The following is a 27,776-nucleotide window of genomic DNA, read 5'->3' on the forward strand; positions in this document are numbered from 1 at the left end:
GGGGATGGTCCAAATGGGCACAGGCTTCCTCAGGAAGGTCCACAGACCTCAAAGCAGGACCACAGACTCCTCACAGGCAGGCCAGAGCAGTAGACCCCCAGACGAGGCTCACAACCCCCCTCCCCAAGGCAAACCCTCAGCCCCCTATCCCAGGCCTGCAGCTCCCAGATCAGGCCCACAGACCCTACACCAGGCCCACAGGTTCTCAGGAAGCCCACCAGGTAGACCCACAACTTCCCCAGACCAGGCCTACAGCATCCCAAGAAGCCCTCCAGGCAGGTCCACAGACCTTCAACCAGACTCACAACCTCCCAGACAGACACACAGTCCCCTCAGGAAGGTGCACGGCTCCTCAGACCACGTCTTTGGACCCTAGACAGACAACCCACCCACCCCAAACTGCCACTCAGCACCCTCAAACTGGGCTCACAACCCCTTCAGGAAGGTACACAGACCCTAAACCAGGCCCACAACCTCCTCGGGTAGGTCCACAACCCACCCTCAGGCCATATCTTCAGACCCTAGACAGATCCCCAGGCCTCCAAGACTGACACTCAGCACCCCCAAAACAGGCCCACAACACCCCGGGACCAGCCTCCCTCCCTTTATTCCCCTTACAAATGAATAAATCCTCTCTCTCCGCCATCCTCTGCCTCACCTCCCTCCGTGAAGGGTGACAAACGCAGCGCCGGGCCCCGCGCACCGCATACATGGGAACTACAGCTCCCGGTGTGGAAGGCGCCAGTGCACGCTGCACGCCGGGAACTGTAGTTCCCAGCCGCTAAGAGCGTCCCTGCCTCGCTTTCCACTACGGACCACATTACCCACAATGCTCCGCGCCGCAGGGCATCACGTGGGCATGCGGCGCAGGCGCGCTGCGGCCTGTTGTTGTGGCGGCGCGGCCCGCGGTTCACCCCCGGCAGCCCCCGGTAGCGATGAGCGATAACGATGACATCGAGGTGGAGAGCGACGTGAGTTAGGGATCGGATCCCCGGGAGAATCCTTTACCCCCCCCACAGCTTCCCCACGGTGTTGGGGCAGCGGGGGGGTAACGTTTGGTTTCTTTCTTTCCTTCCCTTCCTTCATCATGGGCCTGTTTCCCGGTGCCCCCCCCCAAAAAAAAAAAACAAACCTTCCTCTTCCTCTTCTTCCTCCTCCCCGCCGGCCCCGGTCCCCCCTTTTAGGAGGAGCAGCCGAGGTTTCAGTCCGCGGTACGTTGCTGCCGCCCATCCCCGGCCCCCCTTATATCCTCACACACACCCCCGCCCCTTGCCGGTACCGGGAGCACGTGGGGGAAAAGGGGAGGGGGGGCCGGGGGGGCTGTCGTGACATGGGGTGGGTCGTAACGTAGGGAGAAGGGACCTGCGGGATGGGTGTTCGGAGGGGGGAAGGGTGGTTCGTGGTGTGCTGTGGGGTTGGGGCTCCTGCGTGGGGGGCTGTTGTTTGCGGGGGGGGAGGGAAGGCAAATTTGTGGGTGCGGGGTTGGGGCTGTGCTGTGGGGGTTGGGGCTGTGCTGTGGGAGGGGTAGGGAGTGTCGGGGTGTCCCTTGTGGCTGGGATCTTTGTGGGGGGCACCCGCGGGGTTTGTGTCACTTGCAAGGGGAAGGACATCTGTGGGCCTGGGGCTTTTCGGGGTGGGGACACCTGTGGGGTTTGTGTGTCTTGGAGAGGGGGATGCCTGTTTAGGGGTGTCCTGTAGGGCTGGGATTTTTCTGGGCGAGGGGGAGGGAGACCAGGGGGTCTGGGACTGTTGAGGGGAGACGTGGAGTTGGGACTCTTGGGAGAGGACAGGCATGGGGCTGGGGGACCACTGGTAGTGGAGGGGGCACACATGACACACATGTGAGGCTTGTGTGCTTTAGAGGGGGGACATATATTTAGGAGTGTCCTGTGGGGCTGGGGCTTTTGGAGGGGCACGTGGGACTAGGGGGGACACAAGTGGGTCTGGGGCTTTTTCGGGGGGGGGACACACTTATGGGGGCTTGCATCTCTTGGAGGCAAAGAGATGTTTGCTTGAGGGGTGTCCTGTGGGGTTGGGGGTCTTGGGGACACCCACAGACGTATGGGGTTTGTGTCTCTTGGGGGAGGTGTTTTGGTGGGGGTCTGTGGGGCTTGGGGAGGGAGGGGGATTTGGGTCTTTTGAGGGGAGTGTAATCTGTGGCTCTGGAGCTCTTTAGGGGAGGGGAAGTGTGGGGCTGGGGTGCTTTGGGGAGGAAGAAGGCTGGGGGGTGCTTCAGGGAGGGTTATGTGTGGGGCTGTGTTTCTTTTGAGGGATGAGATGGGGTGGCTATAACTTTTGGGGGTACCTGTGGGGGTTATTTTTGACAGGGGGGTGCATGTGGGGCCAGCTTTTCAGGAGGCAGGGGCAAACACATGCATGGGGCCAGCCATGTATTTTGGCAGAGGATAGAGGGGTTGTGGAGAGAGGGGGGCATGCCCTAGGAAGTGGGGAGGGGGTGCAGGACACCCTTGGGCCTGTGCTGGCCCTCCCCCTGCTCCCCATTTTTACCCCTGTAGTGGGGCAGCCTCAGCAGCAGGAAACCACCCCCGGGGTTGGGGTGGAGGGAAACCGAAAGCACTGGGAGCAGCCTCCTGCCCACGGCCTCGCCCCAGCGCTGCGTCCTGGGGGAGCTGGAGGCATCATGCCCGTAGCTGGCACCTGGGTTGAGGTCCAGCTGAGCTCCTGCACCAGCTCCAAAGCTACCAACCTGGGGGTTTTGAGGGGAAAAAAAATTCAACACTTCGGTTCTTCCTGCCCTGGCTTTCTCCACGAGGCAGCTGCTGACACACCACCAAGGAGCTGTCAAGGTGGCTTGTGGGCGCTGATGGGTTGAGAGGGGAGTGGGGCACGGGTCCCTGGTGGGTTGTGAGTTCCCCCTGTGTGGTGCCACCTGCCCCCTCAGATTGTCCCTTCTCCATGGCAGGCAGATAAACGTGCTCATCACAACGCTCTGGAGCGCAAGCGCAGGGACCACATCAAGGACAGTTTCCACAGCCTGCGGGACTCTGTCCCGTCCCTCCAGGGAGAGAAGGTGAGTTTGTGGAGCGTGCTGGCAGCCTGCTGAGGAGCCCTCCCGACCCATCCTGGACGAGCATTTGGGATGGGAACCTATCAGCAATGGGGCTCAGCTGCGGTTCCGTGGCCACAGGGCTTGCTGAGCAGCATTCCTGGGAGCAGGATGTGCTCTCCAGCCCTTCCCGCTCGCTGCCGGCCCTGGTTTTGTTTTTTTGGGAAGGTGGAGAAAGGTGGATTCCACCTCATCCAGTTGGGTCTTCCACCTCATCCAGTTGGTCTTCCACCTCATCCAGCTGGGTCTTCCACTTCATCCAGCTGGGTCTTCCACCTCATCCAGCTGGGTCTTCCACCTCATCCAGCTGGGTCTTCCACCTCATCCAGCTGGGTCTTCCAAGCTTGTTCTACCCACCCCAGGGGGGAATAGTGGCACTTGGTTTGGTGACCATGGTGCTGTCAACAACCTCGTCTGCACAGTGGCTTCTCCTGGGGGCATAGTTAGGTTCTCAGGGTCCAAAAACGGCCCTGCCCCAGCATTCTGCCCCCAGCTGGGGACAAGAACTGGGTTTGGCTTCACCTGGTGACGTTGGCACAGCGGAATGGATGGGATGGGCGGGGGGGAGGAAAAAAAGCAAACCAAAAAAACCCACAAAAAACCACTGATGACCCTCCCAACACCTTTTTGGGCAAGGTCTTTATCTTGCCTCGTGTCTTTTCCCACTATTGCAACAGGCATCCCGGGCCCAAATCCTGGACAAAGCCACAGAGTACATCCAGTACATGCGCCGGAAAAACCACACACACCAGCAGGACATCGACGACCTCAAGAGGCAGAACGCGCTCCTGGAGCAGCAAGGTCAGCACCTGCAGGGGTCCCAGAGGACCTGGGGGGTCCTACAGGAGCTGGGAGGGGTCCCATGAGTGCTAGAAACATTTCCAGGACAGCCAATGGGATCCCACAGGGGCTGGGAAGGCCCCACAGGAGCCAGGGATCCAAGAAGGGATCCCACGGGAGCTGGTAAGGGTCCTGTGAATGCCATGAATGGTCCCAGGGAAGCTGCGGGGGTCCCATGGGAGCTGGAAATTGGTCTCACAGGAGCTGAGTGGATCCCATGAGAGCCAGGAATGGTCCCAGGGGAGTTGACAGGGTCCTGCAGGAGCTAGGAGGGGTCCCATGGGAGCCAGGGAGATCCCATGGGAGCCAGGGAGATCCCACAGGAGCCAAGAGTGCCCCACAGAAGGCAAAAGAGATCCCACAGGAGCTGAGAGTGATCCACAAGAGCCAGGGAAGGTGACATAGGAGCTGGGGGAGGCCCTACAAGATTCAGAAGGGGTTCCACAGGAGCCAGGGGGAGATCCCACAGGAAGCAGGGGATGAAGTGACATGGGAGCTGATGGGAGGCAGGGCGGGGAGTCCCTCAGGTATCAGAAGAGCTCCCCCAGGGAAGATCCCACACGGGCAGGCAGGCAGGAAGCAGGGCCCCAGAGGAGCCGAGGGATGCCCGAGGGGCTGGGTGCGCAGGGCAGTGACCGAGTGCCCCGGGGCTGACTCGGTGCCCGCCGTGCCCCCCGCAGTGCGGGCCCTGGAGAAGGCCAGGTCGAGCGCCCAGCTGCAGGCCAACTACCCCTCGACAGACAGCGGCAGCCTCTACACCAACGCCAAGGGCAGCACCATCTCCGCCTTCGACGGTGGCTCCGACTCCAGCTCTGACTCGGAGCCCGAGGAGCCGCAGAGCAGGAAGAAGCTGCGCATGGAGGCCAGTTAGGGCCCCCCCCTCCTCACTCCACAGAACCCTCCCCACCACAACCTGGCTGCCTAAAGACTTTTCTCTCCCTCCTCTCCTAGAAGCTCTTGGACTGCAGCTTCCCGACCCTTCCCCGGCCTCTTTTTCCCCCCTGCTCTAAGCCAGCCAGGGGCTCGCAGCACCCACCCCACAGACTTGGGAGGAGGGGAGAGGGGGGGGGGGGGGCCACAAGGAGACATCATTGCCCCCTGCCCCCCCCCCCCAAAATTAGTGAGCCCCCCCCCCACTCTTCCTTCTCCCTTCTGATTTTATATGAGTGTTTCTATTTATACCTGAGGACCACAACAGTCTGGAGCTGAAGGACAAGGCTGCGCAGGAGCCCGGCAGCCCCCTCCCCAAAGCCAGGGTGGGGAACCTGTTTTCTTGAGGGGGGGGGGAAGGGGAGGAGGGGGGCCTTGCTATTTATTTTCTGCATCTGCAATTCCACCTGCCCCCCGCAAAAACTGGGAGGGGGGAGGCAGCACCTGTACCCCTCCCATCTCTCTTCAAAGAGTGGGGTCAGGCTGGTTTGTGCCCCCCCCACCACCACCGCCTTCTTTTTCCCCACCTTCAACACCCCCCCACCTCCCATGGCATTCTCTGACCTCTAGTGTCCCTTCCCTTGTCCCATAGGTGATCCCCACACACACCTTGTACCCCCCCCAGCCCCATTCAGATTCATTCCATGGATCTAAGGTATGTTGTACATACTGCCCAGAGTTGTCTTGCAAGTTAAGGCTTCCCTTTACTATAAGACTATAAAGAATAAAGACAAAAAACAACTTATTTTATCCTTTTCCCCTGTGGTGGCTGCATGTTTTTGGAGTGGGGAGAGGCAAGAGGTGACACCAGGTGGGGCTGGAAAGAGTCTGGAAGGAGCTTGGGAAAGGGTCTGGATAGAGTCTGGAAAGGGTTTAGAAGAAGCCTGGGAGAGGGTCCAAAAGAGTCTGGAAGGAGCCTGGAAAGAAACTGGAAAGGGTCTAGGAAGACTTCAGAAAGAAACAGGAAAGGGTCCAGAAAGAACTTGGAAGGATCCTGGAAAGGGTCCAGAAAGAGTCTGGAAAGAAACAGCCTGGAAGCAGCCCAAGCTTGGTGTCACATACCCCATCCCCAGGGCCACCAAGATGTTGGTGGCCACCTGCCCTCCCAGCTGACAGCAGATGGGCAGCTCTTAGGTTGGTTTTATAGATGCCACAGCCCCCACGTCCCACTTGGCTCCTTGTCAAGAGAGCAACAGGGACGAGCTAGGGGACCGCAGGGACACCCTGGGCACAACAGGGACACCCAGTAGGGTGGGGACAGCCGTGGTGGCGTCACCAGGAGCCGGCAGCCCCGGGGGACCAGCCGGTTTTTGGTATTGCTAGCACCCTGAGGACCTCGCTGCACCCAAACGTGGCCACAGTGGCAGCTTCTCACCAACACTCCCCCAGCCCTGCTGGGCATGGTCTGGGGTCTTGGGGAGGGGGGGGTGGGCAGCAGCAGGACCCCTGCCCTTATTCAGCAGCAGCAGTGTCCAAGGGCTCCTGGCCAGGCAGGGGCTGCTGCAGGAAGTACATCACAGCTCGAACCACCTTCTCCGGGCAGATGTTGTACACAGGGTGCGTGGGCTGCTGCGGGGGGAAAGGGAGTTAGTGCCTTGGGTTGGCCTTCCTCTGCCCCCTCCTAACCTCTTTTTTTTTTTTTTTTTTTTTTTTAGTGTTTTTTTTTTTAGTTTTGACCTTTTTCTGGCCATTTCTAGCCTTGTTTTCACCATTTACTGCCTTCTAATCTCTTTCTTTGGGTTTTGGCCTTTTTCTGGCCATTTCTGGTCTTTTTATGGACTTTTACTCTCTTCTAACCTCTTTTTTTGTTTGTTTTTGGCCTTTTTTGGCCATTTCTAGCCTCTTTTTGCCCTTTCCATGGCTTTTTCTAGCCTTTTTTGGGGGGTTAGCCTTTTTCTGCCTGAATATAACTTCTGTTTTTGGTTTTTGGCCTTTTCCTGGCTTCCTTTGGCCCTCCGTTTGGCATATTTTGGCCTCCTTTGGCTCTTTTTTTTGGCCTTTTCCTGGCTTCCTTTGGCCTTCCTTTTGGCATTTTTTGGCCTCCTTTGGCCCTTTTTTTTGGCCTTTTCCTGGCTTCCTTTGGCCCTCCTTTTGGCATTTTTTTGGCCTCCTTTGGCCCTTTTCTTGACCCTTTCCTGGCTTTCTTCGGCCCTTTTTTTTTTTTTGGCCTTTTCCTGGCTTACTTTGGCCCACTTTGGTTTTTTTCCCTTTTTTGGCCTCCTTTGGCCCTTTTCTTGACCCTTTCCTGGCTTTCTTCGGCCCTTTTTTTTTTTTTGGCCTTTTCCTGGCTTACTTTGGCCCACTTTGGTTTTTTCCCTTTTTTGGCCTCCTTTGGCCCTTTTCTTGACCCTTTCCTGGCTTTCTTCGGCCCTTTTTTTTTTTTTGGCCTTTTCCTGGCTTACTTTGGCCCACTTTGGTTTTTTTCCCTTTTTTGGCCTCCTTTGGCCCTTTTCTTGACCCTTTCCTGGCTTTCTTCGGCCCTTTTTTTTTTTTTGGCCTTTTCCTGGCTTACTTTGGCCCACTTTGGTTTTTTTCCCTTTTTTGGCCTCCTTTGGCCCTTTTCTTGACCCTTTCCTGGCTTTCTTCGGCCCTTTTTTTTTTTTTGGCCTTTTCCTGGCTTACTTTGGCCCACTTTGGTTTTTTCCCTTTTTTGGCCTCCTTTGGCCCTTTTCTTGACCCTTTCCTGGCTTTCTTCGGCCCTTTTTTTTTTTTTGGCCTTTTCCTGGCTTACTTTGGCCCACTTTGGTTTTTTCCCTTTTTTGGCCTCCTTTGGCCCTTTTCTTGACCCTTTCCTGGCTTTCTTTGGCCCTTTTTTTTTTTTTGGCCTTTTCCTGGCTTACTTTGGCCCACTTTGGTTTTTTCCCTTTTTTGGCCTCCTTTGGCCCTTTTCTTGACCCTTTCCTGGCTTTCTTTGGCCCTTTTTTTTTTTTTTGGCCTTTTCCTGGCTTACTTTGGCCCACTTTGGTTTTTTCCCTTTTTTGGCCTCCTTTGGCCCTTTTCTTGACCCTTTCCTGGCTTTCTTTGGCCCTTTTTTTTTTTTTGGCCTTTTCCTGGCTTACTTTGGCCCACTTTGGTTTTTTCCCTTTTTTGGCCTCCTTTGGCCCTTTTCTTGACCCTTTCCTGGCTTTCTTTGGCCCTTTTTTTTTTTTTGGCCTTTTCCTGGCTTACTTTGGCCCACTTTGGTTTTTTTCCCTTTTTTGGCCTCCTTTGGCCCTTTTCTTGACCCTTTCCTGGCTTTCTTTGGCCCTTTTTTTTTTTTTGGCCTTTTCCTGGCTTACTTTGGCCCACTTTGGTTTTTTCCCTTTTTTGGCCTCCTTTGGCCCTTTTCTTGACCCTTTCCTGGCTTTCTTTGGCCCTTTTTTTTTTTTTGGCCTTTTCCTGGCTTACTTTGGCCCACTTTGGTTTTTTCCCTTTTTTGGCCTCCTTTGGCCCTTTTCTTGACCCTTTCCTGGCTTTCTTTGGCCCTTTTTTTTTTTTTGGCCTTTTCCTGGCTTACTTTGGCCCACTTTGGTTTTTTCCCTTTTTTGGCCTCCTTTGGCCCTTTTCTTGACCCTTTCCTGGCTTTCTTTGGCCCTTTTTTTTTTTTGGCCTTTTCCTGGCTTACTTTGGCCCACTTTGGTTTTTTCCCTTTTTTGGCCTCCTTTGGCCCTTTTCTTGACCCTTTCCTGGCTTTCTTTGGCCCTTTTTTTTTTTTTGGCCTTTTCCTGGCTTACTTTGGCCCACTTTGGTTTTTTCCCTTTTTTGGCCTCCTTTGGCCCTTTTCTTGACCCTTTCCTGGCTTTCTTTGGCCCTTTTTTTTTTTTTTGGCCTTTTCCTGGCTTACTTTGGCCCACTTTGGTTTTTTCCCTTTTTTGGCCTCCTTTGGCCCTTTTCTTGACCCTTTCCTGGCTTTCTTTGGCCCTTTTTTTTTTTTTTGGCCTTTTCCTGGCTTACTTTGGCCCACTTTGGTTTTTTCCCTTTTTTGGCCTCCTTTGGCCCTTTTCTTGGCCATTTCCTGGTTTTCTTTGGCCCTTTTCTTGTTGGCCGTTTCCTGGCTTTCTTTGTCCCTTTTCTTGCCCTTTTTCTGGCTTACTTTGGCCCTTTTTTTTTTTTTTGCCTTTTCCTGGCTTACACTGGCCCTTTTTTTGCCCTTTTGCCTCCCTCTCCCTGGCCTTTTCCCTCCCCTTCCCAGCACGTACCAGGCGGTTCTCAGGGCCGCCCAGGACCAGCTCGTGGTGCAGGTCTCCGCTGCCGAAGTGCTGGGCGATGGACAATCCGCTCAGGCAGTAGCAGGTGTGGTAGAAATCCCGGGACCTAGGGGTGACATTTAGGTGCTAAGTAGGGGTCTGTGGCCACCAGGAAGCCACCTCCCCCCACCCCAAGCTGGGACTCACTTGCCTGGTTTGTCCAGCAGCCCCCCGGCCTGGCACTGGCAGCACAGGAGGATGTATTCCTGCAGCGCAGAGCGGTCAAACATCCAGCTGGACATGCTCAGTGCTGTGTCACCTGGGCAGAGGAGACAGAGCAAGGCTTGAGGGGACCCCAGAGAGGTGGGAAATCACCCCAAAGCCTTCTTGCACACCCACAAGGTATTGGGCCAGCACAGGAGCAAATCTCGTGGCAGAAAAGCAAGTGGGGCAGCACAAAGTCCTGCTGAGATTCCCTGAGAATAGGACCTGGGGGACACCCAAGGAACTCCCCAGCCTCAGCTAGAGAACAGGGCTGGTGAGGAGCAGCAGAGGGAGCTGCGGTTGTTGAGCCTGGAGAAAAGAAAGCTGAGAGGAGACCTTCTGGCTCTCTGCAACTCCCTGCAATGAGGCTGGAGCCAGGTGGGGTTGGGCTCTTCTGCCAAGGAACAAGCAACAGGGCAAGGGGAGATGGCCTCAAGCTGCCTCAGGGGAGGTTTAGGCTGGACATGAGGAACAATTTGTTGCCCTTGAGGGTTCACAAGACCTGGGCTGCCTAGGGCAGTGGTGGAGTCCCCATCCCTGTAGGTGTTTCACAGCCCTGGAGATGTGGTGCTGAGGACCATGGTTTGGTAGTGCCCTGGCAGTGCTGGGTTAAGGGTTGGACTCCATGACCTCAAAGCTCTCTTCCAGCTTCAACAGATTCCATGACTCTATGATTCTCTGATTCTAAAACCTTCATCCCTCCCTGAAGGCAGCGTTTGGAGGACAAAGAAGCTGGGTTCCCCCCTGCAGTGACTCACCCTGGGCGTGGAGGGCACGGTGGATGAGGGGCAGCAGCCCAGCTTGCCAGAAGGAGTAGCAACCATCCACCAGCTTGTTGCAGCGACCTTGGAAGCCACCCTCAAAGCGCATCTGGCGGCTGGTTACCCAGCGCTGCATGGCACAGAGAGGGGCAGGTGACAGCGTGAGGACAGATATCCATCCCCCAACACAACCAACCAGCCAACCCCCCCAAGCTGAGAGCCACGGAGCCACCAGGCACGGTGCCCACTCACCAACAAGCTCTGGAGGTTCAGCAGATGTTCCTTCTTGAGGATGACCAAGGCTGCCATGCCACAGAAAGTGTAACCACCATGGGCCTCCATGCCTGGCACCCCACCAATGCCACCTTCCCAGTTCTGGCACCTAGGTGGGCAAGGAGGGGTGAAGAGAGCACCCACATGAGAGATCCTGGATGCCCCCCACCATGCCCCCACGGGTGCTGGCTCTCACCTCAGGATCCACTCGGCCGTCCCAGCGAAGAGCGTAGGCGCGAGGATGTTGGTCAGCGAGGCCACCGAGGCAGCACAGTAGGCACTCCTGGGGGCCCATGGGTGCTCAGGACCATGGCATCCCCTCCCAACCACATCACCCAGCTGGCTGGAAGCATCTCACAGCCACGTCCCCACCCCAAACCATGGTGTTCACCAACCTGACGTCCACCTCACCGCCAACGTGCATGATGAAGGAGCCATCAGGCTGCTTCAGGGACTGCAGATACTCCAGGAGCTTCTTCCTGCAAGAGCCAACATGATGCCAGGGGAGGGACATGCATCCTGCCACCTCCCCCAGCCCAGTGCCACCAGCCTGCCACCATACCTGTTGATGACCTCAAACGCCTGCTCCGTGCCGATGATGCAGAGCGCACTGACGGCAGCGTAGGTGGGGGCGAGGTGGGGGTGCTGGCCAGGACCCCCCCCAAAACCACCCTGGGGGCTCTGGCAGCGGCTCAGGAAATCACAGACACTGATAGGGGAACACACAGGGAAGGTGAGGAAGGGGCTCAGGAGACCCCCTCAGTCAGCATCACCATGGATAGGGGGGGGACACAGGGCCCTGTTAAACCCCCTTGGCATCCCCCTCCCCAGGGTCAAAGCCAGAGGTTATCTCTCTCTTTGTCCCCCATCTCTGCCTGTCACGAGGCACCAGCCACAAGAATGGGTGGCATTGATTGCCAGGGGCAAGACAAAGCACTCTTTTGGTGCCACCAGCGTGTGGGGACAGCGGGAGGTGGCACCTCCAGCATCACGCGGGTGGCCCCCGCAGTCCTGGCCAGGCTGGAGAGCTGGGGCAGAGGAACCTCATGAAGTTCAAGCAGGGCAAGTATAGGGTTCTGCACCTGGGGAGGAACAACCCCCTGCAGCAGTACAGGGGAGGGGTGACCTGCTGGGAAGCAACTCCGAGGAGTAGGTCCTGGGAGTGCTGATGGACAAGTTGCCCATGAGCCAGAAATGTGCACTCGTGGCCAAAGAAGGTCAATGGTCTCTTGGAGACCAGCAGGTGCTGGAGGCCTGGAGCAGGCTACCCAGAGAGGTTGTGGAGTCTCCTTGTGTGGAGAGCTTCCAACCACCCCTGGCCACTGTGCTCCTGAGCAAGCTGCTGTGGGTCCCCTTGGTTTTAGAGGGAGGTTGGCCTGGATGATCTCCAGAAGTCCCTTCCAAGCCCTGCCACACTGGGCTTGGTGCTGAGGGTGCCTCCAACAGCTTTGGCCACTTACTCCGAGGCAACCGACTGGGGAATTGGCTCATCCAGCAGCTCCAAGCTGTGCAGGATCCAGTAGCAGAGCCAGGGACGGCTGGCATCCAGACACTGTGGGGACAGAGGGGACAGTCAGGGTGGCCAGGGAGGGATGAGCAGTTCTGGGTGTGCCAGGAGGAGCACGTAAGGGAGGGGACAAGCAGGAGAGCCTCCAGAGAGCATCACCGTGGGGCTGAGCATGACCATGACTTAAGGGAACACAAGGAGACACCTTGTGACACCTCTACCCCCAGGGGACAACAAACACCTGGTGACAGCCCCAGGGCTAAGTGTTGGCCTCTGGCAAGCAAACTGGTGGCAGTGCCACCATCACCTGTACCTCATAGGCTTCAGTGAGCTGCCGGAGGCCTCTCTTCAGGTAATGGAAGTGCTTCTCCCGGTGCAGGACGAGTCTGGAAGACAAGGCAGGGCTGGGCAACTGGGACAAGAGCTGATGTCACCATGTTGTATCTAGGCAGCTGCTGGAGTCACTGGTTTGGGGACAGGGTTGAGACAGTTGTTATGGGGAGTTTCTGCTGCAGGGACTTACTGCACGTCATGGTGGTTGTTCTTGAAGGCATCAAACACCTCCTGCACAATGTCCTCCACCTTGGTCTGCCACCAGCCACAGTGCCATGAGGGGACAAAGACCACAGTGAGCTCGGGGAAGTGCCTCCGCCATCCCCTATCTTGGCCTTACCAAGCCCCCCACGCCCCCCAGCTCCCAGCCTAGGGGTTTATCCAGCTCCCAGTGGTACCATCTCTGGGCAAACCAAGTGACCCAAAGCTGCTTGGGACTGCCTGTGGAGCGTCTTAGCCTGAGCTGCCGAGGAGCTTTGTGCTGGGATTAGGCTGAAGGGCCATGGGGCTGGCTCTGAGGGTGCCAGGCTGCCATGGGGCTGGGTCTCAGCATGCCAGAGACTGGCTCTGAGTGTGGCATAGGGCTGGGATAGATGTGGAGTGCCACAGGGCAGTCTCTGAGGGTGCCAGGCTGCTGTGGGGCTGGGGTACAGTTGCCATGGGGCTCGGTGATCCTCACCCCAGTTCCTCCCCACAGGCAGCTGCTGGTCCCACACTGGCCTGTGGTAGCAGCCTGGGCACTGGGGTTTTGGAGAGCAGGGGGGCCCTCCAGCACTGCCCAGGGAGGCCACTTGAACACAGCCATTTTCACAACAAGGTTTGGCTCATCCCAGGACACCCCCAGATTGAGAAACCCATGGGGCACCTTTCACCCCATTGGCACCACCGGGGACTGGAGCAGGGAAGGGTGGAGCAAATAGGGCAGGGAGGGGCTGGGTGCCCCCCAAGACCCACGCACCCTCCCCAGGCTAGTTCTGGAGCTGCCAGCACTGGTAGGTGGCAGCCACCCACCCCACCGAAACCCCGGCGTTCAAGTTGCTGGCACAGGCTGGCTGGGGCGAGCAGCTGCTCGGCGAGGGAGGAGCTAGGGCAGGGGTCACACAGTGCCATGGTACCCCTACCCCAGCCCCACAGCAGCCTGACACCCTGTATCCCAGCCCAACAGCCTCATAGCCAGCCCCACGGCACCCTCAGTACCAGCCCTATAGCACCTCATACCCCACCCCCGTGGCGCCACAGTACCCTCGGAGCCAGCCCCACGTCATCCCATACCCCAGACCCACGGCAGCCTGGCACCCTCAGCGCCAACCCCACCTCATCCCATACCCCAGACCCACGGTCACACAGCACACTCAGAGCCAGCCCCATGGGACCCCAGACCCACGGTCACACAGCACACTCAGAGCCAGCTCCATGGGACCCCAGACCCACGGTCACACAGCACACTCGGAGTCAGCCCCATGGGACCCCAGACCCACGGTCACACAGCACACTCAGAGCCAGCTCCGTGGGACCCCAGACCCCAGCCCCAGGGCCTCCTGGCACCCCAGAGCCTCCTGGCACCCCATATCCCACCCCGCCCCACACCTGCTCAACGGAGGTCGCGCTCCTCACGCCATCATCCTGCAGCCGCCGCCGCCCTCCGGGGCCTTGCCGGGGCTGTGGGGCCGCGGGGTCGGGGGGGACACCGGCTCCCGCCATGCTGCGGGGCGGCTCACGCCTGGGGGCAGCGGGGCGACGGTGGCCGGGCGGGGACACGCAGCCACGATCCGTTGCGCAGAAAGCCACGCCCCTTACTGTCTAGGTCACGCCCCTCAGCTCTGCCCCGCCCTGTGCCGGCGTAGAGTAAATGGGCGAGCTGCGTCACCACGCTCTGACGTCATGGCGGCGACTGCCCATCTGCAGGAGGAGGGCGCTGGCTGATTGCGTCATCGCAGTGCTGCGTGACGTCATAGAGCCAGGGAACGGATTTCTGTGGAAAACAGCTTTCAGATCCTGGAGTCCAACCCTTCCCCCAGCACTGCCAGGGCACCACCAAACCATGGCCTCAGCACCACAGCTCCAAGGCTTGGGAACCCCTCCAGGGATGGGGACTGCACCACTGCCCTGGGACAGGCCTGGACAACCCTTTTGCTGATGACATTTCTCCTGATGTCCAACTTAAACCTCCCCTGGGGCAACATGAGGCCCTTTCCTCTTGTCCTGTCACTTGTCCCTTGGCAGCAGAGCCCAACCCCACCTGGCTCCAGCCTCCTTGCAGGGAGCTCCAGAGAGCCAGAAGGTCTCCCCTCAGCCTCCTTTTCTCCAGGCTCCACACCCCCAGCTCCCTCAGCTGCTCCTCACCATTCCTGTTCTCCAGACCCTGCCCCAGCTTTGTTGCCCTGCTCTGCCCTGCTCCAGCCTCTCAATGTCCTTCTTAGAGTGAGAGGCCCAAAACTGACCCCAGGATTCCAGATGTGGCCTCCCCTGTGCCCAGTGCAGGGGCACAATCCCTGCCCTGCTCCTGCTGGCCACACTCTTGCTGGTCCAGGCCAGGATGCTGGTGGCCTTCTTGGCTCACCCTGCCTCACCTCCAGCCTCCATCACCAATCTCCCCAGGTCCTTTTCCACCAGGCAGTTTCCAGCCACTGTGCCCCCAGCCTAGAGCCTTCATGAGGTTGTGACCCAGGTGCAGTACCCAGCACTTGGCCTTAGTGAACTCCATCCCATTGGCTTCACCTTGGATCCAGGCTGGCCAGATCCCTTTGTAGAGTCATCTGCAAACACTGAGGGTGCCTTGATCCCCTCATCCACACCACGGATGAAGACATTAAAGGGAATTGGCCCCAACACTAAGCCCTGGGGACACCATTTGGGTCTTGTCACATCATGGTACTGCATCACTGCATCCCAACACCCACCTCTGTACCCCAACACCCACCTCTGCACCTCAGCACCCAACTCTGCACCCAAACACCCAATTCTGTACCCCAGCACCCAACTCTGCCCCTCTTCAGCAACCAACTCTGCACCCAACACAGCACCCAGCACCAACTGCAGCCCTGCCCTGGGAACCCTCCTGCCCCTCTAACCCTACCAGGGGACCTTCAGCCCCGGTGCCCTCCCTATGTCCCCTGGTACACTGCTGGGTGCCCTCTCCTCTCCCTCCATGTGTGTCTCCCAGTGCCCCACAGAGTCCCCTAGCTGGTGTATCCCCGCTGTGTTTCCCCCAACAAAGTGTCCCAAAGCATCTCCTGGCGTCCCCTTTGCCCACATGTCCCCCTCCCAGTGTTCCAAAGCTTCTCCCAGTGTCCCCCTCGGTATATTCCCGGTGTCCCCCTTGTTCCCCAGACCATCTCCCGGTGTGTGTCCCGGTGCATTCCCAGTGCCTCCACCCCTAACCTTCCCCGGTGCAGCCCCTGTGTGTCCCCTCCCCACCCCTCGGTGCATCCCCAGTGTGTCACCCCCCATTTCCCAGTTCATCCTGCCACCATTCCCAGTGCATCTCCGGTCTCAGTTCCTCGGTGCGTTGCTCTGTGCATCCCCGGTGCCTCCCTCTAGTTCCCCGCTCCATCATCCGGTGCCTTCCCAGTGTATGTGTGTGTCTCTCCGTTTCCCGGTGCACCCCCGGTGCCTCCCTCCCATTCCCTGCTCCATCCTCCAGTCCATCCCCGGAGAGCCATTCACCCCTCCCCGTTCCCTGGTTCATCCCCCAGTGCATCCCCGGTACGTGTCCCCCCCTCTGCGTTTCCCGGTGCATCCCTTCCCGTTCCCGGCTCCATCCTCCGGTACATCCCCGGTGCGTGTCCCCCTCCTTGTATCCCGGCGCATCTCCCGGTGCATTCCCACTGTCCGACCCCGAACGCGGTGCATCCCTCCTGTTCCCGTCTCCATCCTCCAGTCCATCCCCGGTGTGTCATTTTCCCCTCCCCGTTCCCCGGTGCATCTCCCGGTGCATCTCCAGTGTCCAACCCCCTCCGCGCTTCTCCCCTCCGCCGCCCGCCCCCGCCCCGCCCCGGTGCCAGCCCCGTCGCAGCCTCTCCCCGGTCCCGGTAGCCCCGGCGGCAGCCCCGGTAGCCCCCGGCGCGGCCCGGTGCGGCCCCGCCATGGCCAAGCAATACGACGTCTTGTTCCGGTTGCTGCTGTTGGGCGATTCGGGCGTGGGCAAGACCTGCCTGCTCTGCCGCTTCACCGACAACCAGTTCCACCCCACCCACATCTCTACCATCGGTACCGGGCACCGGCAGCCGCCGGGGGAGCACCGGCAGCACCGGGAGGGACCGGGAGGACCTGGGAAAGGAGGGAAAGGGGAGCACTGGGAAAACCGGAGCATCAAGGAGAGGAGGGACCGGGAGCAGTGCCACCGGGGAAACGGGAGAAACGGGAAGCTGTGGGCACCTGGGAGCCAGGGGCACCGGAGAGTCAGAGTTCTGGGGAAAGGGGCAGCTATGGGTACCGGGGAAGTGGCAAACTGCGGCCACCGGAGAACCGGGAGAACCGGATACCTGAGAACCGAGGAACAGGGAAGCCGTCGGCACCGGAAAGCTATGGACTCCGAGAGCCTGGGAGCACCAGGGAACTCGGGAGCCGCGGCATCGGGGAAACGGGAAACGTGGGCACCGGGGAACTGAGGCGCAGTGGCACTGGAGAACCGGGAGCACCGGGCAGATGTATTAGCGGAGAACAGCGAAACCGTGGGCCAGAGCACGGGAAAATGTGGGCACCGGCGACCCGGGAGCGCTAGGCAGTTGCATCACCCAGGAACCGGGGAAACGGGGGCAGTTAGGAGCCGTGGGCACCAGCGAACCAGGGGCACCTGGGGAAGCGGGAAGCCGTGAGCACCGGGAGCACCGGGCAGCTGTGAGACTGGGGAACCGGGAGCACCTGGAGGCACAGGGTATCCGGGGAGCCTGGACACCGGGGAACCAGGAGCAGCGGGGCAGGCGCAGCACCGGGAAACTGGGGTCACCGGAGAGGCGCGTCACCGGTGAACCGGGAGCACTGGGGAGACGCAGCACTGGGGAACCGGGAAATTCGGAGCACCGGGGAGAGCCAGAGAGCCGTGGGCAGCGGAGAACTGAGAGCATTGGGCAGCCGTTGCACCGGGCAGCAGCATCGGGGAACTGGGAGTGCTGGGGATCCGCGAAACACGGAGGACCGGGCAGCCACAGCACCGGGAACCCTGGGACACTGGGGAGCTGCTGTACTGGGGAACTGGGAGCACTGGGAATGGGATAACACTGGGAACTGGACAACAGTGGGCACTGGGAAACCTGAGTACTGGGGAACTAGGGGCACTGGGGAACCACTAAACCAAGGGTACTGGGAAGCCATGGCTCTAGGGAATGGTGGGCACTGGGGATCCTCATTACTGGGGAACTGGGGGCACTGGGGAACTGGGAAACCAGGGGTACTGGGCAGCCATGGCACTGGGGAACTGGGAAACCAGGGGTACTGGGAAGCCAGGGCACTGGGGAACTGGGAAACCAGGGGTACTGGGAAGCCAGGGCACTGGGGAAATGGGAAACCAGGGGTACTGGGAAGCCATGGCACTGGGGAACTGGGAAACCAGGGGTACTGGGCAGCCATGGCACTGGGGAACTGGGAAACCAGGGGTACTGGGAAGCCAGGGCACTGGGAAACTGGGAAACCAGGGGTACTGGGCAGCCATGGCACTGGAGAATGTTGGGCACCATGAACCCCTGTCACTGGGGCACAGGGAGTACCCTCCCAGCACCAGGGCCATTACCAGGCCTGGCACCTGGTGTGGAAACCAGACTGCTAAGGGGGACTTTGGGTGGGCATGGGTGCAAACTGGGGCCCATTTTGATGTACTGGGAGAGAGTGGGGGGACTGCTGGGCTCCCATGACAGTGGTGACACTCCAAAACCTTCCCCCATGGCAGGCGTTGACTTCAAAATGAAAACCATCGAAGTAGATGGCATCAAGGTGCGGATCCAGATCTGGTAAGTTCCCAGGGGGGAATTTTGGGAGGTTGAGGTGGTTGGGGGCAGGGGGGGCACCTGAACCTCATTGGCCCTGCCCCCAGACTGAGCCCTGAGCCCAACCTCTGCTCTCCCTGGCTGCAGGGACACAGCAGGGCAGGAGCGGTACCAAACCATCACCAAACAGTATTACCGGAGGGCACAGGTACTGGGGAGACTGAGGGGAGGGGGAACAGATGGCAGGGAGGGGGGAAACTGAGGCAGGGGGTAAATCCTTGTTGTGTCCCCCCAACATTTTTTCAGGGCATCTTCTTGGTCTATGACATCAGCAGTGAACGTTCCTACCAGCACATTGTCAAATGGGCCAGCGACGTGGATGAGGTGGGATGGGAGGGAAGGTAAAAAGGAGTCTGGGGGGAGTGGGGGTCTTCATGTCACACACAACCCCCCGATCCCCATCCTTCCCAGTATGCACCTGATGGCGTCCAGAAAATCCTCATTGGGAACAAAGCAGACGAGGAGCACAAGAGGCAAGTGGCCAAAGAGCAAGGGCTGCAGGTGAGCGGGGGCTGGTGTGTGCCCCCCTCCTCCCCAGGTGGAGGACACCCCCACCCTGCACCCCACTATGGCCAAAGACCCCTCCATTGCACCTCAGTATAGCCAGGGATGGCCTCCCCTTCCTCCTCCCCCCTCCTCCAAGCTCCCCCTTGCACTCCACAGGGACCTCAACAAACTGCCTGCAGCCCTACCAGGGTCTAGGAACCCACCCCTGACTTGCATCCTAAGCATCCCCAGCCCCCCCTCCCTTTATCATGGTGAGGGACCCCCCACTCCCCCAAAGTTCCTCCACCACTCTCCGTAGGGACCTCAATAGCTCTTCTGCATTGCAGCCTTACCTGGGTCAAGGGACCCTCACATTGCACCCCAAAGCATCCCCAGGGACCCCCTCATGGAGCCCTCCCAGCCCCAAATGAGTCCAGAGACAACCCCCACCCCCACCAGCAAATTCCTGCACCCTCCCAGTAAGTCCTGCACCCCACAGTGAGCCAGCCCCCCGCCACCCCCAGACTCCTGCACCCCACAGTAAATCCAGGGAGTCCCCCACCAGACTCCTGCCCTCTCCAGTGACTCCAGGGACCTCCCCACTAGCTCCTGCACCCTTGCAAGTGTGCTTGAGCCCCCCGGTACAGCTCATCCACCTCTCCATATACTGATGGGGGGGGAACTTGGGGTGCTGACGCTCTTTGCCCACCCCCCTCAAAATCCTGGTGATGCCGCTGGTGGCCCCTCTTGTGTGTGTCCCTGCAAACCACAGCTGGCCAGGGAGTACGGAATGGACTTTTACGAGACCAGCGCCTGCAGCAACCTCAACATCAAAGAGGTGGGGGAGTGAAGGAGGGTCTGGAGGGGCCAAGGTGGGCGGGGGGGAGCTTGCGGGAGTGAAGGAGGGTCTAGAGTTTCAGGGTGGGGTTTGGGGGGTGGTCTCCTAACTCGTCCCTGCCCTCTTTTTCCGCCCCCAGTCCTTCACACGGCTGACGGAGCTGGTGCTGCAGGCACACCGCAAAGAGCTGGAGGGGCTGCGTGCCCCGCCCCGGACCCCCACCCTGGCCCGGCTGGAAGAAAGCGAACAGCAGCAGCCACCCCCGAGCAGTGAGGAGAACTCCAAAACCTGCTGGTGTTGAAGGCTGGACCCCCCACCCCCACCCCACACTAACCCGCATCCCCAGCCCCACACTGGTCTGGGGTGGGCATGGTGGGTGCAGGATTGGGGCAGCCCCCTCCATTGGAGGTGGGGGGGGGCAGTGAGTGTCGGGGGGTGACCCCCACACACACCCGTGGGGGTGGTGGGAACCAAACAGGATTCACTGGAGTGCCCCCCCCCCCCACCTCCACTGGTGTGAGGGATGGAGGGGGGGCGTCATGGGTGTTCTGTGTCCACCCTGTGCCCCCCCGCCTGCCCTGTGCCCATGGGAACCCCTCCCCTTTGTTTTACACACATGGTTTGCAGAATAAAGGTGATGCTGGAGGTGGCTCGTGTGGTGGGGACACACAGACACGGTGCCACCATGGCAGTGCCACCCACCTCAGCGCACACACACCCCAGCCCCCCCAGCATGGGGTGAGGGAGGGACAATGTGCCACAGGTAATGCCAGGCCATGGCAACCCGAGCAGGTATCAATAATTGAGGGTGCTCCAGGCTGGTGTCCCCTTTCTCAGGTGGGGGCACTGGGCACCGAGGTGGTGGCAGGTAATGGGATGGTGCTGGGTATCAGGATGGTGGTGGGCACTGAGATGAGTGGGCAGCAGAATGGTGGTGGGCATTGGGTGCCAGGATGGTGATGGGTGTTGGGATGGGCAAGCACGAGGGTGGTCATGAGTACTGGGATGGGTGGGTACCAGGAGAGGTGGGCACTGGGATGGTGGTGAGCACCACAGTGCATGGGCACTAGCATTGTGGTGGGTGCCAGGATGGTAGCACTGGGATGCTGCTGGGCACCAGGATGATGGCAGTCCCTGGGATGGTGGTGGGCACCAAGATGTATCCACCAGTATCCTGGTACCTGCACCACAGCAGATGGCTACCAGTGTGGCACATAAACCAGCAGACCAGGACTGGTGAGCACTGGGGAGGGGGATGAGAGAAGCAGAAGGCACCAGGAGGTGCCAGTGGCAATACCAAGGTGACAGAGATGGGGCAGAGATCCCTTTATCACCCACCTGTGCCCACCTCACCCCCTCCTCAGCTGCCAGCCTCCCATTATCCCATGATGCCCTCCCAGTATCCTCCCTGGTGTGCCAGGCTGGGCGCACCAAGCCCCATGGCATCCCGTGGGGCACGGGGAGAAGAGCAGCAGCAGCAGCACCCTGCCGACCAACGCCATGAATTATTGAGCTGTTGGCACGGTGCCACCCGCACCCTTCTCTTTCCCTCTCCCTCCCCCTCCCGCCCTTCGGGTAGGTGCCAACCGGTGGGACCCAGCTCGGGTTTCCTCCAGGAGACCTTTGGAGCTGGTGGATCACGTGGGCAAAGGGGCAGCTCTTAAGGCCGCTCCTGGCGGCGGGCGAGAGCGCCGTGTGCCCGCGCAGCCATGGCCCTCCCCATCGCCAAGTCCTTCTACGACCTGAGTGCCACCACCCTGCAGGGGGAGAAGGTGGACTTCAACGTCTTCCGGGGCCGGGTGGTCCTCATCGAGAACGTGGCCTCGCTCTGAGGGACCACCACCCGCGACTACACCCAGCTCAACATGCTGCAGGCCCGCTACCCGCGCCGCCTGGTCGTCCTGGGCTTCCCCTGCAACCAGTTTGGCTACCAGGTAAGTTGGGGGGGGGAGGGGGAAGCTCGGGTTGCCTACCGAGTCCTCCAGGGCCATCGTGGTGCTTGGAGGGCACCAATTCAACCCATCTGGCTACCACGTCCTGGAGGCATCAGTTCTACCAATTTGGCTCCCAAGTCCTCCAGGGCCATCATGGTGGGCACCAATTCAACCCATTTGGCTACCAAGTCCTGGAGGCATCAATTTCACCAATTTGGCTCCCAAGTCCTCCAGGGCCATTGTGGTGCCTGCAGGGCACCAATTCAACCTATTTGGCTACCAAGTCCTGAAGGCATCAGTTTCACCAATTTGACTACCAAGTCTCCAGGGCTACCATGGTGCCTGGAGGGAACCAATTTTGGCTACCAAGATCCCCCAGGTTCACCGTGGTGCCTGGAGGGCACCAACTGAACCAGTTTGGCTACCAAATCCTGGAGGTACCAATTCCACCAATTTGGTTGCCAAGTCCTCCAGGGCCATAACAGTTCCTGGAGGCACCAAATGAACCAGTTTGACTACCAAGTCCCTGAGGGCCATCACAGTAGTGAAAGGGGGAAAAATGCAGAAGCAATTTGGCTGTGAAGTCCCTGAGGGCCATCACAGTGCCCAGAGAGAGAAAAACAATGAAGCAATTTGGCCACCAAATCCCCAAGAGCCACCACGTGCCTGGAGGAGGAAAATGCTGAACTAATTTGGCTACCAGGAAGTCCTCAGGGGGAAAAAAACACTGAAGCAGTTTGGCCACTGAGTCCCTGAGGGCCACCACATGCTCAGACAGGGAAGACACTGAACTAATTTGGCCACCAAATCCTCAGGGGCCACCACAGTGCCTGGGAAAGGTAAACAACTAACCCAATTTGGCCACCAAGACCTCAGGAGCCACCATGGTGCCTAGGGAGGGGAAGATGCTGGATCAATTTGATCACCAGTATTTGGAAGAGGAAAATGCTGAAGCAATTTGGCTAGCAGGGAGTCCCCAGGGGGGGAAAACACTGACCCAATTTGGCCACAAAGTCCCTGAGGGCCACCATAGTGCCTGGAGAGGGGAAGATGCTGAACCAAGGTCCTTGAGGGCCACCATGGTGCCCAGAGCAGGTAAAACACTGACAAAATTTGGCTACCAAGTCCCCAAGGGCCACCACAGTGCCTGGAATGGGGAAGATGCTGAACCAATTTACCCACGAGATCCTTGAAGGCCGCCATGGTGCCTAGAGTGGGCAAAAACACTGACAGAATTTGGCCACCAGATCCTTGAGGGCCACCATGGTGCCTAGAGTGGGCAAAAACACTGACACAATTTGGCTACCACATCCTCAAAGGCCACCACAGCACCTGAAAATGGGAAGATGCTGAACCAAGGTCCTTGAGGGCCACCATGGTGCCCAGGGAGGGGTAAAGCACTGACCCAGTTTGGTTCTGTTTCACTGTGAGGGTGACAGAGCCCTGGAGCAGGCTTCCCTGGGGGGTTGTGGAGTCTCCCTCTCTGGAGCTATCCAAGCCCTGCCTGGATGCCTTCCTGTGTGACCTGCTCTGGCCTTAGGGTCGGCCTGGGTGACCTCTGGAGGTCCCTTCCAGCCCCTGACGTTCCGTGACGATTCTCCTCTCGCCCACGGCAGGAGAACGGCAGCAACGAGGAGATCCTCAACAGCCTGAAGCACGTGCGGCCGGGGGGCGGCTTCGAGCCCAACTTCACCCTCTTCCAGAAGTGCCAGGTGAACGGGCAGGACACCCACCCAGTCTTTGCCTACCTGAAGGCCCACCTGCCTGCACCAGCTGACGACGGGGCCCACCTGATGGGCGAGCCTCGCTTCGTCACCTGGAGCCCCGTCAGACGGTCTGACATCTCCTGGAACTTCGAGAAGTTCTTGGTGGGTCCCGAGGGGGAACCCTTCCGACGTTACAGCCCCCGCATGGCCACCATCCAGCTGGAGCCAGACATCCAACGGCTCCTCAAGCTGGCAAAGTAGGCTCACCTCCCCCGCTGCCCATGCTGCCACCCCTCCTGGATGCCACCCCAGCTCTTTGCCAGGTGATGGTCCCCTCCAAAACTGTCATAATGAGGGGGGGGGCTTGATGGTGGGGCAGAGAGCTGGGGGGTGGCACAGAGCACTGGCAATAAAGCTGCCAGAGGGAGCGTGCCAGGTGTCCGTGTGGTTTGTTGGACGTGAGGACAGGCTGTGGGACATGGGAGATGCTGGAGGGATGGGCAGGGTGCCAAGGTTGCAGCACCCAGTTCCCTGAGGGTGTTGGCAGGGTGGGGCATGAGGACAAGCTGTAGGACCTGGGAAATGCTGGAGGGATGGGCAGGGTGCCAAGGTTGCAGCACCCAGTTCCCTGAGGGTGTTGGCAGCGTTGGGTGCCAAAAGCAGCACCCAACCCCACCCTGAAGAGAGATTTGGGCACCTTCCTGCTCCAGGGCTGGGTTATACCCAAGAGGGAAAGGGAATTTGGGGGTGAAAGAAGGTCCATCCCCCTAAGCCCCCCAAGAAGGTCCTGGGGAAAGCCAGGTGACATCACTTCTCAGGAGAGTTTTCTGAAGCACAAAGGGAGCAGGGATGGACCTGATCTGCTCCTAGGAGTCACAATCCCATAGGATTCCAAGGAGGAAAAAGCCTCCTCTGATCCGAGTCGGGTCCCACCACCTGTCACCACCTACAAAGACTCTGGTGTTGGGTGAAGCCCACCCCACAATGTCCCCAGTAGCACCATGAGCTGTGACATGTCACATTTATTGTCCCACACAAGTAGGAGGACAGGGTGGGTGTCCTTTGTGACCCCTTTTTGGGGTGGCAATATGTCAAGGTCCCATCATGTCTTCAGCACGAGGAGGGGGGCAGATTGTGGTGCTCCACCATGGTGGGGTTGGGGCCAGAGGGCAGCAGGTGAAGCATGGGAGCATCCAGAGTTGGGATCTGCAGCATCCATGCTGGAGGTTTGGAGAAGAGGATCCTGTCAAGCACTACACTGTTCCCAGGGATCCCTGCGACAGGGACCCAGGGATCTGCTGGTGTGGTGGGGTTGGGTGATGGGAGGTCTTGGGGGACCCAAGGCCTGACTCCAGGGATCCAATGATTGATGAGGAAGGTTTATGGGCACCCAGGACTCATTCCAGGGATGCAGGGATTGGGGAGGGAGATCTTGGGGCACCCAGGACTTCATTCCAGGGATGCAGGGGGAAGGTTTTGGGGTACCCAGGGCCTTGTGCAAGTGATCAATGACAGAGATCTTGGGCTACCCCCAGGACTCCTCTGACAGGGGTCCAGAGATCTTGGGGCACTCAGGGCCTTGTGCCAGGGATTGAGAAGGGAGATCTTGGAGTACCCCAGGAGTCATGCCAGGGGTACAAACCAGGTTCAGAAGAGGGGAGTCATCTGGCGGGGGTCGTCGGGCAGGATGCTGATGGAGTCCTCGGCACGGCCACAGAGCAGGCACAGCATGGTGTACTCCTGGGACAGCAGAGGAGGGTGGGGGACACTGTCACAGCTGGGGACACTGCCCCACGCGGGGCACAGCCAGGGAAACCCGAGCTGGAGCTGGCACCTGATCCGCGATTGCAATCAGATCCGGGGAGGGATCTCATTTCCAGCCCCATTTTCCCTGCCCCTGCCCCCCTCCCTCAGCTCATTTTCCAGCGTTGAGTGCCAGAGAGGGAGGGTGGGGAGGGTCCCCTCCACCCCACAGACACTTTTGCCTGCACTATGTCACCATCATTGCCATGTGTGGGAGAGAAGAGCCTCCCCTCCCCTGCCACAAAGCAGGCAGTGGTGCTGGGAGGACTCCAGGTAGCCCCAAGCATTAGGATGAAGATCTTAAACCTTCCAGGCTGGTGCCACGGAGGTAGAGGACAAGACTAGGGCTTAGCTTAGGATGTCCCTGGAGCCAAAGACAGGTTATGGGGAGGGGCAAGGAGTTACAGGGGTGGGGGCAGAAGGGGCTGTGGGGGAGGGAGTCAAGCCACCCCCCATGGTCTACCTGGTAGTCATCCACCACGCTGAAGGTGTACTCGTGGCGTGCAATCAGGTGGTGGCAGTTCTTGCAGAGGTCTGTGGAGGAGAGAAGATGTGGCAGTTAAGAGGACATGGCTGGTTCTAGGGGTCTTTCACCCCACCTGCCCCAAACAATCCCCTCAGTCCCTCAGGAACAAGCCCCCACCCCTGTGTGTGCCCACTCACCCTCTCTGGCACTGACCCCCAGAAGTCCCCAGGGTGGGTCCTACAGCATCAGACAGCCTCTCCCCCAGTCCCCAACCCCCTTAATGGCCCCACCCCAGAGGATTGAGATCCAGCCCCCCCTGCTTCCATGAAAGCATCACTTAGCATCTCCCCCCGAGTAGCAGACCCCCAAATATACCCTTCCCAAACTAACACTTGCTCAGGCCTCCCCCACCCCCTGCCAAGCCTCAGACCCTAAAGGTCTCCCCCAGACCTCAAGCCTCTCTCTGAGCCCCAGGCCCTAAAAATACCTCCCCCAGCTCTCAAGATGTCCCCAAACACCAGATCTCAAAGGTCCCCCCCATCCCTCAGGGCCCCCTTCAAACTCCAGACACCCTGAACCCCATAATCAAAAGGTCCTCAAAGCCCTGACCCCACACAAACCCCAGACCCCAAAAGGCTCCCCCTAGACCCCAAAGCCCCCCTCCCAGCCATGAGCTGCCAAACCCCAGACCTTAAAGCCCCCTCCCAGCCATGGGTCCCCTGCAAAACTCAGACCCCAGAGGTGCCCCCTAGGCCCCAAAGGTCGTCCCCAAACCTCAAAGCCCCCTCCAGCCATGAGATCGCCCGCAAAACCCCAAAGTCCCCCCTACGCCCTGACCCCTCTCCCAAACCCTAGACGCCAAAAGCCCTCCGCAGACCCCAAAGGTCCCCGCAGGCGACAAACCGCCTCTCAGCCCTCAAGCCTCCTTAAAACACCAGCTTCCAAAGGTCCCCCTCAGGCCCCAAAGCCCCCCACGCCGTTCCCCAGTGCCACCGCACGGTCATAGGTGACGATCTCCTCCCCGCCGTGCAGGCCCTCCGCCCGGTTGCTGAGCAGCACGAAGTCCCGGCGGCCGCACTGGGCGCACCCCACGAAGTTGAGAAGGAAAGATCCGCCCTCCAAGCAGGTGGTTCCCTAGGGCAGCGGCACACGGCTGGCACTGGGTGAAGAGAGACCCAGGCCCGGGACCAGGCTCGGGTACCCCCACCGCGGCCTTACCCGCTCCGGGTACTCGGTGCTCACACAGCCCCCGCACATCCCGCCACTACCGCCTGCAATGCTCGCGAGATTTCAGCCACAGGGCCGGTCCCGCAACGAATGTCTCGCGGGATTTCAGCGGCACGGTAGGTCCCGCAGCGCAGATCTCGCGAGGTATCCGCTGCACGGCAGGTCCCGCAGCGCAGATCTCGCGAGAGTTCCGTCGATGAGGCGTGGCTGGGATCAGCGACAGGGACATGACGTTAGCTCCAGCTTGTGGGCGGGGCTTGACTGATATAATTTACGTGTATGGGTGGGGCTTGTGAACAAGGGTGGGACTTGTTGCTTGATGATTGCGTGGTTTTATCATATAGGGTTTAGAGGAGGGCGGGGTTTGTCAATGGGCGGGGCTTTTAGATTGAGTGGTTTGGGAGCGTGGTTTGCCGGTATGGGCGTGGCTTGGAAACAGAAGGGCGGGGCGCTCCGTGGAGGGTCCAATGGTTGGTATAGATTGGCGGAGTTTGGCAGAGGGGCGGGACTTGGGTACAGAGGGCAGGACTTAGTATAAGGGGTGGAGCTTGATATGGAGGGGCGGGGTTGTAGTATATGGGCGGGGCTCGGCCATGGGGCGGGGCCGGCTGGGAGAGGCGGGGCTTGGTGTAGAGGGCGGGGCACGAGGGAGAGGGGCGGGGTTTGCATGGAAGGGTGGGGCTTGGGATGGAGGGGGCAGGCTTCTGTGGACAGGGCGGGGGCTTGTGATGGGGTGGGGCTCGCTCGGTGGGGGCGGGGTCAGCCCTCCCTCCGCCCCCCCCCCGAGGGCAGAGTTAAGGTGAGGTGGGTGTAGGCTGGCCTCTGCGACCCTCTTGCCTCTGGATCTGACCCCAGGACCACCTTGGGAATGGCGGGGTGGCCCAGGGTAGTGGTTCTGAGTCCCTGCAGCCTCCTACGGGGGCATCTAGGGCTAGCTGAGGGGAGGCTGGGCTACCTGACGGCATCCAGGGCTAGTTGGGTGGAGTCTGAGCTATCTGGGGGCATTCAGGGCTAGCTGAGAGGGGTCTGGGCTACCTAGGGGCATCAAGGGCTAGCTGAGGGGGAGTCTGGGCTACCTAGGGGCATCAAGGGCGGCTACCTAGGGGCATCAAGGGCTAGCTGAGGGGGAGTCTGGGCTATCTAGGGGCATTCACGGCTAGTTGAGGGGGGTCTGAGCTAGTTGGGGGCATCCAG

General features: G+C 59.6%; 5 protein-coding genes across 10 annotated transcripts; 3 read left to right on the top strand and 2 right to left on the bottom strand.

Moving 5' to 3' along the window:
- The first annotated feature begins 911 nt into the window (after positions 1-911).
- MAX (MYC associated factor X) lies at positions 912-4,956 on the top strand. 6 transcript variants are annotated; one of them, XM_054390671.1, is made up of 6 exons: positions 912-971; positions 1,185-1,211; positions 2,924-3,031; positions 3,745-3,903; positions 4,548-4,635; positions 4,711-4,956. In XM_054390671.1, the coding sequence occupies exons 1-6, from the start codon at positions 936-938 to the stop codon at positions 4,776-4,778; spliced, it is 486 nt and encodes a 161-aa protein (XP_054246646.1). In that variant the 5' UTR covers positions 912-935; the 3' UTR covers positions 4,779-4,956. The 6 variants fall into 6 exon arrangements, with proteins under 6 accessions (XP_054246646.1, XP_054246649.1, XP_054246645.1 ...); XM_054390674.1 differs by having other exon boundaries at positions 3,745-3,868; positions 4,588-4,635; XM_054390670.1 differs by having other exon boundaries at positions 3,745-3,868; positions 4,588-4,956.
- Positions 4,957-6,289: 1,333 nt separating this feature from the next.
- On the bottom strand, positions 6,290-13,842 carry FNTB (farnesyltransferase, CAAX box, beta). Its single transcript, XM_054390430.1, has 12 exons — positions 13,729-13,842; positions 12,332-12,396; positions 12,122-12,194; positions 11,762-11,853; positions 10,864-11,010; positions 10,697-10,780; positions 10,498-10,584; positions 10,281-10,410; positions 10,026-10,158; positions 9,211-9,322; positions 9,016-9,130; positions 6,290-6,406 (listed from the first exon to the last, which is right to left on the bottom strand). Exons 1-12 carry the CDS (start codon positions 13,840-13,842, stop codon positions 6,290-6,292), a joined length of 1,269 nt encoding a protein of 422 aa, XP_054246405.1.
- Positions 13,843-16,226: 2,384 nt separating this feature from the next.
- RAB15 (RAB15, member RAS oncogene family) lies at positions 16,227-19,747 on the top strand. Its single transcript, XM_054390668.1, has 7 exons — positions 16,227-16,350; positions 18,026-18,086; positions 18,210-18,270; positions 18,369-18,446; positions 18,534-18,623; positions 19,381-19,446; positions 19,586-19,747. The coding sequence occupies exons 1-7, from the start codon at positions 16,227-16,229 to the stop codon at positions 19,745-19,747; spliced, it is 642 nt and encodes a 213-aa protein (XP_054246643.1).
- Positions 19,748-21,155: 1,408 nt separating this feature from the next.
- On the top strand, positions 21,156-23,347 carry GPX2 (glutathione peroxidase 2). The gene is made up of 2 exons (XM_054390667.1): positions 21,156-21,380; positions 22,997-23,347. Exons 1-2 carry the CDS (start codon positions 21,156-21,158, stop codon positions 23,345-23,347), a joined length of 576 nt encoding a protein of 191 aa, XP_054246642.1.
- A 920-nt stretch (positions 23,348-24,267) lies between these two features.
- Positions 24,268-26,684, bottom strand: CHURC1 (churchill domain containing 1). The gene is made up of 5 exons (XM_054390680.1): positions 26,574-26,684; positions 26,354-26,489; positions 25,353-25,423; positions 24,729-24,826; positions 24,268-24,306 (listed from the first exon to the last, which is right to left on the bottom strand). Exons 1-4 carry the CDS (start codon positions 26,610-26,612, stop codon positions 24,734-24,736), a joined length of 339 nt encoding a protein of 112 aa, XP_054246655.1. The 5' UTR covers positions 26,613-26,684; the 3' UTR covers positions 24,268-24,306; positions 24,729-24,733.
- Between the last annotated feature and the right edge of the window lie 1,092 nt (positions 26,685-27,776).

Source organism: Indicator indicator, chromosome 21 (assembly GCF_027791375.1).
Source record: "Indicator indicator isolate 239-I01 chromosome 21, UM_Iind_1.1, whole genome shotgun sequence".
NCBI lineage: Eukaryota > Metazoa > Chordata > Aves > Piciformes > Indicatoridae > Indicator > Indicator indicator.

What these genes read in the sequence shown, in the direction of transcription:
- CHURC1 (XM_054390680.1), bottom strand. Translation starts at nt 26,612, where the DNA reads ATGTGCGGGGGCTGTGTGAGCACCGAGTACCCGGAGCGG. An exon ending in GCACCGAGTACCCGGAGCGG is followed by an intron (nt 26,490 to 26,573) that starts GTAAGGCCGCGG and finishes CCGCTGCCCTAG; the next exon opens with GGAACCACCTGCTTGGAGGG. An exon ending in GGAGATCGTCACCTATGACC is followed by an intron (nt 25,424 to 26,353) that starts GTGCGGTGGCAC and finishes TCTCCTCCACAG; the next exon opens with ACCTCTGCAAGAACTGCCAC.
- MAX (XM_054390671.1), top strand. Translation starts at nt 936, where the DNA reads ATGAGCGATAACGATGACATCGAGGTGGAGAGCGAC. An exon ending in AGCCGAGGTTTCAGTCCGCG is followed by an intron (nt 1,212 to 2,923) that starts GTACGTTGCTGC and finishes TCTCCATGGCAG; the next exon opens with GCAGATAAACGTGCTCATCA. An exon ending in CGCCCAGCTGCAGGCCAACT is followed by an intron (nt 4,636 to 4,710) that starts ACCCCTCGACAG and finishes ACGGTGGCTCCG; the next exon opens with ACTCCAGCTCTGACTCGGAG.
- FNTB (XM_054390430.1), bottom strand. Translation starts at nt 13,842, where the DNA reads ATGGCGGGAGCCGGTGTCCCCCCCGACCCCGCGGCCCCACAGCCCCGG. An exon ending in CCCCAGTCGGTTGCCTCGGA is followed by an intron (nt 11,011 to 11,761) that starts GTAAGTGGCCAA and finishes TTCCCCTATCAG; the next exon opens with TGTCTGTGATTTCCTGAGCC. An exon ending in TGAACCTCCAGAGCTTGTTG is followed by an intron (nt 10,159 to 10,280) that starts GTGAGTGGGCAC and finishes TGTGCCATGCAG; the next exon opens with CGCTGGGTAACCAGCCGCCA.
- RAB15 (XM_054390668.1), top strand. Translation starts at nt 16,227, where the DNA reads ATGGCCAAGCAATACGACGTCTTGTTCCGGTTGCTGCTGTTGGGCGAT. An exon ending in AAGGTGCGGATCCAGATCTG is followed by an intron (nt 18,087 to 18,209) that starts GTAAGTTCCCAG and finishes CCCTGGCTGCAG; the next exon opens with GGACACAGCAGGGCAGGAGC. An exon ending in AGTATTACCGGAGGGCACAG is followed by an intron (nt 18,271 to 18,368) that starts GTACTGGGGAGA and finishes ACATTTTTTCAG; the next exon opens with GGCATCTTCTTGGTCTATGA.